This window comes from Solea solea, chromosome 6 (assembly GCF_958295425.1).
Source record: "Solea solea chromosome 6, fSolSol10.1, whole genome shotgun sequence".
NCBI lineage: Eukaryota > Metazoa > Chordata > Actinopteri > Pleuronectiformes > Soleidae > Solea > Solea solea.
The window spans coordinates 8,819,339-8,830,860 of NC_081139.1; the positions used below are offsets into that span (position 1 = coordinate 8,819,339).

General features: G+C 38.0%; 1 protein-coding gene across 1 annotated transcript; it reads right to left on the bottom strand.

Moving 5' to 3' along the window:
* Positions 1 to 163: 163 nt before the first annotated feature.
* Positions 164 to 9,803, bottom strand: cpne1 (copine I). The gene is made up of 16 exons (XM_058631020.1): positions 9,610 to 9,803; positions 7,598 to 7,726; positions 7,316 to 7,495; positions 6,206 to 6,280; positions 6,042 to 6,113; positions 5,406 to 5,489; positions 4,813 to 4,902; positions 4,474 to 4,572; positions 4,305 to 4,391; positions 4,133 to 4,192; positions 3,688 to 3,821; positions 2,914 to 2,968; positions 2,740 to 2,794; positions 2,358 to 2,491; positions 2,024 to 2,260; positions 164 to 1,854 (listed from the first exon to the last, which is right to left on the bottom strand). Exons 2-16 carry the CDS (start codon positions 7,724 to 7,726, stop codon positions 1,738 to 1,740), a joined length of 1,608 nt encoding a protein of 535 aa, XP_058487003.1. The 5' UTR covers positions 9,610 to 9,803; the 3' UTR covers positions 164 to 1,737.
* Positions 9,804 to 11,522: the final 1,719 nt, after the last annotated feature.

The window sequence follows — 11,522 nt, forward strand, 5'->3', positions numbered from 1 at the left end:
AAGTGCAGTTGTGTTTTAATCTGAGCAGGCTAGTCAGGCCAAGTCCAATAAGGCAGCGAAACTAATGTCAGAATCAGTATCTCTCTATGTGCCACCTTCACATGAGTCCACTCCCCTCCTTTTATCCCTTTCCAAAACAACACAATACAAACACGTCTTTTTTTTATATCCCAAAATTGTTTTATTGTTGTAATGCAACAATCTGTAGTCATATAGACATGCTATTAGGGGTCAATCAGATCACTGTGAATGGCATAGTTCATCCAATGCAATTTGCAGATTTCAATCATGCCTTTTTTTGTGTGAAAGTTTGGCAAATAAAAATGTCTTTATTGAATGACCTCACAGCATCACGCGACCATAGACACAGAATCTTTGGCTAAAATCAGATTAGATCATGATTTTTGGATGAGATAAGATTTTTTTCTTCATGGCGAAATTGAAAGCTGCACAGAATTGGGCTGAATGTGAAGCTCCTTTAAACACTTTCAAACATGTAAAACCAGAACACTGACGTAAAATATGTTTCTGCATTTGATGAAAAAACAAAAAAAACAATACAAAACTAAACTGTGGCATACTGACAGGAAGAAATTCTACATACGGAATCTGCTGTTTCGTTTTTTTTTGGCATCAAAACAATATATGAAAAAAACTTGGAAATAAAATTGGAACTTGTGGTCCACTTTACCATTATGTGCATCATTTCACTGTCTTTAATCAGCAGAATCTTTTTCACTGTTTGATGTTTTCAGTGGTTGAAAAGAATACTCAGAATCGCAGAATCGTGTAACATGGTCTGGTTGAAAAGGTGACCAGAGACCAACAGCAAGGAAAGTGGTGTTGAAGTGAGTGGTCATGTGAGAAGATCAAAAGGATCTAGCTTTAATAAAAAAAAACCGATAAGGTTATTGTTATCTAAACTAAATAAAACATTAATCTCTTACCTAAATTCTGTCTTGCTGTTGTAATGACCAGAAATCCCTATATATGTATATATTTTTTTTTTTTTAAACTGAAGCAGCTGAGCAGCGACATGCAGGCTACATTAAAGTCTATAGTAAGGCTACGATAAAGTTTATAATAAGGCAATAGGTGGTAAAGCTAAAGTATGTCAGAGTGTACAGTATTATTCATAAAGTATTTTTCCAGCATTTAGTGCGACAGCAAAGTGCAAAGTATCGATACCTGGTTAATAAAGCTAATATGAGCCGCACACGTGGTGTATATATATATATATCATCAACGTGGTGATGAAAAGTTATGAAAAAAAATGTTTATATTGAGGCATCAGTGGCCACATCTCCCAGAAGATCACTGGATTTCTAATATGGCAACAACCGTTGAAATGGGTGACAGATGAAACTTGTGTGCGGCTCTCTGATTAGTTTTGTGTTGGTAAACACGTGAGTTGCATAGTTAGCGTACAAGAAGCAGAGGAAATCAATTTATAATCTATACTATAACATTATCATAGGAGAAGAGAATAAAGTGATTATCAGGCTGATTTTAAGAAAATAGAGGACTTTGGCCCCAGTAAACTGATCGTCTGACAGCTGAATGTTGTGACTGGCTGAGAAAATACAAGCTTGATCCCGGAAGAATGCTTGACTTTGTCATTAGGTGAGCAGGGGAGAGGATTTGTGGAAGTCTAAGCCTGGAATGAAGTTGGCAATGTAATGTAAAGCAATGTAAGGAGATACACTGGGTCAGGTTTTGGGTCTTATGGGAGTGAGTTTAAGATTTGGGGGCATCTTTAGGTTTAGGTGGTTCAAAGCCTCTCATTTTGAAATATGACACCAGCTGGTTGGGAACCTCAGCGAGGACAGACTGAGCCAGAGCCGACTGGGGAGCCTAGAGGGAGAAAAACAGATGGGATGTAAGTGTCTATATGTACATTATGTGCCCCATCAACCTCATCTTACACTGGTTCCACATTAGAAAGACCTTTAAAATCCCCATATGAACAGCACGAATAATCAGAATGCTATAAGACACACTAAGAACACACAGAGAGCCTTACATCACTGAACTGTCTGTACGGGACAAACTGGACAATGTCTCTGGCAACTGCCTCGCCCACTGTCGACCTCAGCACACCGTCGTCACCATCCAGAAGCTCCATGGCCTTAAAGTCCGCTGGCCCCACCCCCACAATGATGAGTGACAGTGGCAGCCGTGAAGCTCGCACAATGGCATCTCGGGTCTGGTCAAGGTCAGTGATCTCACCATCAGTGAGGATGAGGAGGACAAAGTATTGCTGCACAGAGACACAAAGTCAGGTCAAAGGGTGATAGTGTTTTTTTTTTTTTTTCTTCAGATAATTTCTGTGCATGTGTTTTCATGTGTTTCCTCACTGAGGCGCTGTTGGCCTGCGCTGCAGTGCTGGCAATGGAGGCAACATGGTTGATAATGGGGGAGAAATTTGTGGGTCCAGACAGTCTGAGCTGGGGTAAAACCATCCTGTAAGCCTCAACAATCCCCTGAATACCTGAAACACAGTCCAACACAGTGATAAATGAAAAATATCTGGCAAAATCAAAGAAAAGGATCAATATTTAATCCAATGCAGAAAGGCTGACATTTAATCAGATGAAAATAGCTCAAACTGAAGACAAATATGTGCTTTGTGAAAATAAAATAGGTAGTTAAAGGTCAATAACATTTGTCAAAACCTGTATTAAACCATGAGTTTAAGAAAATGTGTGTTTCAAAACAGAGGATTTTAGTTGTGCGTACCTTGGCAATAGGGGTTAGTTGGGTTGAAGTTGAGAGCAAACTCATGGTGTGCCGCCTGCAAATAAAATAATAATACAAAAATAGATCAGACAATGTTCACCAACTACATGCTCTAGCGCTTGTGTTAGTCTGATTAAGACAGCAATGCTGTGATTGTTTGGTAAGAGAGCTGACCTGGTAATCTGGAGGAAGTTTGGCTCCAAAACCAAAGGCTGGGAAAAGTTTATCACTGAAAGAGGAAACACAGAATAACCACCATTACTGTCATGAAAGTTAACAACAATGAACAACGTTGACGCAACAGATTTTATAGTTCATGCAATGAGATTACATAAGTGTAAGAATCGGTGTGTATTGTTTCATACACAGGGTGTGGAAATTATGTGGATGTGGAGTTTTTTAAAATGTATTGAAAATAGGCTGAAGCCATTAGGATTTGATCGTAGCATGAAGGGATTAGGGTGTAGGATGTAGTCTTCAAAGGGGTAGGATGGTTTAAGTTTATACAATTTAAATCCTAAATTATTTATTTTCAGGTACATTCGTGATGTCTATGACGTTGGGTTTCAGATGGAAGTTCAGGTAGAGAGCTATAGGAAGTAGTATTACACAGTCCAGTGACTTCATCTTCTTCTAATTGGTTCTGGCAGGATGTACACTAAGTGGTGAAATGCTGCCCTCTACAGTTTGAAATCCAAAATCACAGTTCCATTAGTAACAATTAATGGTGAGCCTGCAGACAGCAACAAATACAACATGCTCACCCCTCTTTTCTAAACAAGTCAGGTAACTATAGTGGCCTTATTCAAATGTTTTACTTGTGCAAACATACCTGCATATATGCTAATAAACCCTCCTTAATATTATTCACAGGGCCTTTATAGTGTAGTCAGATGTAGGGTTTAGAATGTAGCTTTTCGAGTCCATGTCTGCAGAGTGTCTACTAACGTGTCATAGTCCTGGACCACCTGACCCACAGACCACAGAGCACTCAGGTACTGGTTCAGCCCATCTGGACTCATGTAGTGGAGAGAGTTTTTCGAGCGAGGATCACCATTAGAGCCAGTGAAGTCAATCCCAACCTACAGCATAAAACATTCATTTATTTATCAGTTATCTCCAACAAACATTCATTTATTTATTTATTAATTACTCAGCCAGATTGCTCACATGTTAATTATCGCGTTTACAAATGTGTACATTTATTGCATCACTTGATTAACAGATTATAAATCCCACAGTTAAAGGGGATCCAAGATCACATTTTCTAAAGAATAAAAAATATTTTACTTTCTGTTCATATGTGCATCATGTAGACTCTTCAGAGTGATTTGTAGATTAATATACATGATTTAAACTATGTGCATGTGTGTTCACTGATACACAAACGTACAGTGAAGTTGATCTGGCAGCCTCCCATCACATAGTCCAGGAACGTGTACTGAGTCAGCAGCTAAAAGAAAAACCACACAAAAACATGAAGGCACAGGGTAAATGAAAGCATTCACTCACTCATATGTTTATGTGTATTAAAAAATGACAAAAAGTAGTAATCAAGTCTCTACCTTGCAGTTCTTCACAGAGACGACTCCAGAGTTCTTGTAGCTCTTCTTCTTCTTCTGTTTGTCGGGGTGGATGCAGTCAAAGGTCACCTGGACAGCAACACATTACAGTTTAATGGAGCCTGAAGGGCCAACTGAGAGACTTTGGACATATTACTATTGGTGAACTTACCAGTGAACCATGTCCACCTTTCTGCAGCTCAGAGACTTTAGTGGTGAAAGAACCAATCAGATCATGAGACCCATCACTATCATAGTCAGAGCAATCCACCTGAAGGAGGAGGAGGAGATTCATTGATGAAGATGTGGGTGGTTATTAACACGGTAGGTGGATTCTTGTGCTTCTTCCTGCTCCTCCTCAAACACATTTAATGTTTTGAATTATGATGGAGATTGTTTAATGATAATTGTCTTATTTTTCTCTGCTTTATTGTAGTCTTTCCTAACAATGCTGTTCAAGATGAATAAAGAAAGTAAAAAAAAAAATGAATTAAAATGAATAAATTTACACCTTCACTGGTCTATCAAGGTCACTGCGGCACAACGTCTGCAGAGGAATGCAGAACTTTTTCCAAGTGGGATTCAGATTGTTCTTCACCACCTACAAACATACATACACACAAACATGATGAGATTACTCTATCCATTCATTTATTAACAGTGTCATGACTTTATCAACATCTTACTGGTACTGGAAATGTATAAAATAAAGAATGAATCCTGAATCTTGAATGCTATAAAATTATAGGTCGGTCACATTATGACATCTCTCTATCTCTATCTCTCGCAGTGGTGTTAACGTCAAAGGAGAGCTGTGACACACAAAACTATCACTGTATGAACTTGTGAAAAGGAGACTTACACACACTAAGCACATCTCCTATATCCTTTAAACCTACATACTGTATATAATAACCAGTATTAGCTTTTTCAAGCAGAGTAACCAACAAAACCAAATTTTGTGTGCTCCTAACTTGCAAAGGTATACAAGGAGTTAATTTTTATTATATTAATATCAATAGATGAGTACTCAGTGAAAACCAGTAGAAAATACTATCAAAGTGATACTGGCAGACAAAGTGTGTGTCCTCTGTATGGGTGTACCTCTGTTCTGTGAACCAGCTGCCACTTTCCATCATCTCCTTGTCTGAAAAACTCCAGGAATGGATCAGACTTTCCAAATGTATCCTGAAAAGACAATATACATGTCAATGCATGGATAAATAAATCAGTACAGTGCACAACCACAAGCTTTGTTGTTTTTAATTTCTGTCAAACTCCTATCAATCATTGGCCTTTGGATTGGAATGATGTGACTTAAACTTGGTCTTAAATATTAGCAAACTGTCAATGAGTGTAACTCACACAACTTGTCCATATGTCCAATAAAATGATTGAGAAATAATTATGTTGTATGGTCATTATAGTATTGTTAAAAAAGCAAACAAATGTAATAGTGGCCCAGTACTTACACAGTACTGTAAATTATGGGAAAAAGTCTGATAAGAATAAGAGCAACATTTCAGTCCACACAAAAACTTATAATCTACAATGAAAAAAAGTCAATATTGACATAAAAAGGTGAGACAATGTTACTGTAAAATAGATAACACATCATGTGAATGATGGATATACAAGAAAGTTGGTGTAACATCTGAAGAGATGGATGTGATAATGAAGACTTGGGTTAAAAAAAATGAAGGAAAGTGGGTTGACGAGGATGACGAGAAGAAGAATTACCTTTTTGTCAAGGTTTTTAGCCTCCAGCTCCAACTCAATGGCTCTATTGTCTTTAATCTCCTCCGCTGAGACCTGTAGACGAACAGGCAGACAGATGTCTTACCTTGATAATAATAATAACATGGTCATTAATTAAAAGACAAACACACACATAGACTACACACAGTGATGGTTCCTTTCCCAGCAGGTTTGCCTTTCTTCAGCTGCAGAGGTCTGGTCACAGTTTTGCTGGAAACTATCTGAAACACACACACACACACAAGGTTTTTCATTCAGTCGTATCCAGGACAGCAGACCCACATTCTGCATCAGTGCTGCAGTGGCAGGGGGCAAACATGTTATTCAAGCATCATGTAGAGCTTTGGTAGTGACATCACACAGTTCATCATGCAACACCCAGAACCAAAACATAGCCATTTCGGCAGGAAGCAGAGCTGTTCACATTCAGAGGCATATATAACCAGCAGTATATATACAGTACAAGGCAATATGTCGGATAACTCATCTCTTCACTGTCACTATGTTTTCATATAAAGTGAATATGGTGGATCAATATTGTGAGCCAGAATGCCAAAACAAGGACAGGCTCAGGGTTGTTACAGACACTAATTATCTTAAATATCTATTATTTATAATTAACATAAAATATTTATTATTTACATGTTTTTATAAGTGTTCTCCAGCGCAGAATGAGGGAAGGCTTGTCAGAAAGTTTAAGATGTGAAAAAGCACCTGGGGGTATTTTAAGGATCAGATATATTCAGGTTCTGTGATATATGGCTCGATTTTCTTGGATTTGTGCACAGTGACCCCTTGAAGTTTGAAACAACACTGGTGCCTTTCATTTTTCAGAAGCTTTATAGCTCTATACTGTATAGTAATTATTGAGTCATAGAGAGAGCGACAGGTGATTGCACTATTTGTCCAGCAGAGAGCAGTGTGAACTTAAGATCATTCATTAGACCTCAGAAATCCTCATCTCTTCTTAAGATCAGTCAAAGAATGTATGGAATTGCTGCCAAACCAGATTTCCAAGTTTTTCCACAAAGAAATTATGTCAATCCATCAAAAAGCTGTCATGATGTTTCAGTTTAAAACAAAATCTCCAACAATGCCAGAATGTCAGCAAAGCTATTGACCATCCATCAGTAAATGGGGATAACCACTATTTTGAACTGATGACCATAGATTTAAAAACATTTCTGTCATGACAGATTAGATCTGAAACTTTTCAAACCCTGACAATGTAAGTCAGGGTTTAGTGTGGTGCATACCTGTCCCAGAGTTATCTCGATTCCTCCCAGGTAGTCATCGTCAGCAAGGTTAGAGCTGGAGTTGTCAATGTCGTAGACACCCAGCTTCAGATTCTGAACCTTCTCAAAGTGATAGTCCACTCTGAGGCGTTCACTGAAGGACGGACTGGAGGTGTTTTTCAACCGTTCAGTTCTGCCCAGCTGAAAGAGAGCAATATAATATCATTAGATATCGCATAAAAACTATAGTAATATCAAGAGTCCAGAGTCACACAAATCCTGTAGTGTGAATTTCCAGGTTACCTCAGTCCAGCTGTCTCCTCCTGTGTTCTGCAGCAGCACACACAGAGGATCAGATTTGGATCCGACATCTTTATCCAGCAAGTTAGCGCAGCAGACGCTCAGCTCCACCTTCGTGACACAGTCCGCCATCTGAGGTGGAGAGAGAAGAAACTTCAGATTATGATTCAGAAATGTAGGCTCCAAGTTCAGGAGGGTAGCTTCAGCCTCACAACAGAAGATTTTACAGTTGCTTGTGAACAAAATAAATACATAATTAAAGTTAATAGATCTTCTTGTGATCATATGACTAAATAAAGATAGTTTGACCCCATTTTAAAAACAGGACGAGAAACACACTCCTGCAGACAAAGTCCAATTATCTCACATGTATTTTCATCACTTAAATTCCAATTTGTACGAACTGTCATAGTATACCATTAGTGCAGTTAACAGAATCATGTTAGCTCCACATCCTGCTTTCCAAGAATGTGGATGGGAAACAGGAAATGATTTAGCACTGCTGACAGATGTGTCTCTTCTATGCATAAAACATACAATTCAATAAAAAGACAAATGTTAAGATGAACTTAATCCTTGGAGTACATTTTATACACACAACAGACAAGCTAAAAGCTGCTAAAATCAGCGAGATGACCTATTCTGGTCACATGAAACTATAGTGTGGTACTTTCTGACTGTTCAGACAGCAACAGAGATTCATATCATATTCAAATAGTGATTAGAATATGAACTGTCTCATCAAGAGCAACAAACACAAACCACAGCCACATGTACAAGAGACAAGTCTGCAGGGACATCACAGTTAGAGTTACTTGGCAACACAGTCGGCAAGTAATCATTAATAACAAAAACTCACTGTGTGACCGTTCTGTGCCACACACTCGCCAGCTGAGATAAAACTGTATGACCACATCAATGTATCTTTCCCACATGCAAATAATGTTTAAACAGGTAAAAATTAAAATAAATTAACGGACACAGGCAAAGCTGCCATCTCAAACCTTCTCCTTTCGACATAAGCTATAAACCAACTTAAAGTGCATTTACTGCAGCCTGTAGTGAACTTGAAATTACATTTGATATTTGTACTTTAATTCACTCCTCTACATTTCAATTTCACACATTTCACACGGATATAAACACCAGCATGTTTATTTAGCAGCAACAATTACTAATATTTACAAATAGGGTTCAAAATGTCAGGTGGCTGTAGCTCACAATGCTGGTGGTTAAATCCAAGTGCTTAGTTTTCCGACCAAGAAGCTTTAAGTTTAAATGCTCTGAGTAAATTCTATCTGGATGGATGGAGGACAGGCTTTACTGATCCCTAAGTGGGATATTCTTGTGTTACAGCAGCATCAGACACATAAACTATGAAAACTATACACTATGAAATACTGTATACTAACAAACATATGTATATATATATATATATATATATATATATATATATATACACATATATAGATATGTATGTATGTATATATATATACATATATATATATACACACACATATATATGTATATACATACATATATATATATATATATATATATATATATATATATATATATATATATATATATATATATATTAGTATAGCTCATAGTGTATAGTTTTCATATTGGACATTTTTTCCACTTCATCAGTCCTTGTACAGAGGCCATGTACAGAGGGCAAGGCTGCATTTTTGTACCATACCATGAAGGCCCAGAGTCTGAGCTACGTCAGTTAACCACAACCAATGTCCATAAAATAGAACTCACCATAAACCGAGCTCTCTGTTTAAAAAGTTAGATAATGTCCGGTGACTTTGCACAAATGGCGATAACTAGCGTCTCCGTATCCATCTCAATATGAATGGAGCAGCACCTGAACGCACCCCGAGTAATTGAAAATGAAAATCACCAATTTACCAACACCACCAGTGTTTCCCTCACTCACACACAGCATTGTAGGTAAAAAAAAAAAAACAGCCCAACCAACAAAACAAAAAACTTTTATGAATCACCTTATCAAAGCCGTTGTATTTCTCCTTCAAATCCACAGGAACAAGGCGGAGGACAACTACACACTCTGAGACAGGAAACGTCAGCTTTTCCACATCTGACGGTGCCTTAACCTTCCTGGAAACTCTCCGTCAGTCAGAGTCTCTACAGAGATTGTAAGCAAACGAAACGTTTGATTTAGCTTTTACCGAGGAAGGAAAGTGCCGTTTGTCTCTTACAGCAGAGGGAGCGGCCACAAAGACAAACTACGCTCTGATTGGACAAAAGGTTGAAAAACCGCGCTTCCATTGGACCGGACGACTGTCAGTCACGCCCTCTGGGTAAAAGAAGTAAGGGTCCTGGCCAGACTCCTTCAAAATAAAAGCATCACAACAACAACTAGTTTAGCCAAGAGCAGATGAAGCAACGTTTTTACAACAGGACTGACTGTAATCAAACAGCTTTTAAAAGGTGCTTTGCCTTTTTCCTTTTTAAATAAAAATACACTTAAATAAAAGAAAATGTAATTCTCAATAGCATATGCAGGGTATATAAGCAAACAAGTGTTTTATCTCAATGTATGTATAAAAATATGTAACAATTCTGGTCTACACATATTTTATATTTGGAGAAAAGATAGGTGCAGTGACAGTGACCTTGAACCTCAGTGCACTACTATCTGTGTCATTAGTCACAGAATCAAGAATGGGGCCAACAAAGTAAAGCAAGCTAGCTGACCAGTGGCTATAGCAGCAATTATATTGTGAAAGTTCATTATGTCTTCTGATTAAACTAAGTTTTTTGGTTAGTTTTTCACATCACCTGATAAGGCACATCACCACCTAACATCAGGTGACAGTTCTGAGGAAAGTGGAAGATACACGCTGAAACTTGTTAACAAATGTAAAGGAAAACTTACTATTGTCTAAAAAAAAACTAAAAAACTAAAATCCACAACAGCTTTGAAAAGTACAGATGAGGCAGTAGAGATGATAAGTCTAATGTCAACCAGCAGTGTTTGGACATTTAATTGGTGCGTTAAAAGTAAACACACTGTGTTTTAACAAAACAAACCTAGGTATCATTTGTTCCTTTGTCATGGAGAAGGCAAATATGATAAGAAGTGTTGATATATGGTTGCAATAAAAATGACAACTTCCACTGAAAAATACTGTGATATAGGGTAAGAAAAATACAGTCAGTGACCTTTAACCTAAGATTTCTAGAGCAAAGGCTGTAATTCCCAGTATTGAAGAAGGAGGCACTGAAGCACAAAGTGCTGTTTGAGCAGCTTTACAACTGTGTCTGATCAGAGAGATACATCACAAGAATAACTGAGGAACAGAAACAGTAACAGAGGGGAAACGGTATAAAGTGAACACCGCATGAGCCACAACAGTAAAGTTTAATGTTTCTGTTGTAATGCTGCAGAGTATCTCATCACCAGTGAGAAATATTTAAGGAAAAACAAAAATATACAAATATGAGGGGGAAAAAAAGGGAACAAACAGGGTAATGTTGAATCATCTAACACACACACAGAGCTGCTGTCTAACTTCTCTGCTGTCAGCAGCATCATGTCATCCTCATCCAATGTCAGAAGCAACACCTCACAGAGGAGAATGACAGCTCGAACAGCACAATCTACTGCTCTAGCCCCTTCACTCCACCATCCAGCAGCCACTGTGGAAGCACCTGAGTTAACAGGCCAACATCCATGCATTATCTACAACTATATAGATCATCTTTGGGTTATGTCTGTGACAATATAATGCACCAGTCCCACTACAGACCATCTACATTCCACTTGTTTTAATCAGAATTGTGTATGCAAATTACGAGCAAAATGCTGTATCTGCCTATATAATATCTACATGCCACCAACAGGCTAAATCTAAAGCAACAACACACTACTGCCTAGGTAGTATCGACTATG

Bases quoted from the DNA above. Each gene is read 5' to 3' on its own strand.
- cpne1 (XM_058631020.1), bottom strand. From the start codon at position 7,726: ATGGCGGACTGTGTCACGAAGGTGGAGCTGAGCGTCTGCTGCGCTAAC. The intron at 6,114-6,205 runs GTGTGTAGTCTA...GTTCGTCTACAG, and splicing joins CTGGGAAAGGAACCATCACT to GTCTCAGCGGAGGAGATTAA. The intron at 2,969-3,687 runs GTTAGTAGACAC...TTCCTCTTTCAG, and splicing joins GTGGTCCAGGACTATGACAC to TGATAAACTTTTCCCAGCCT.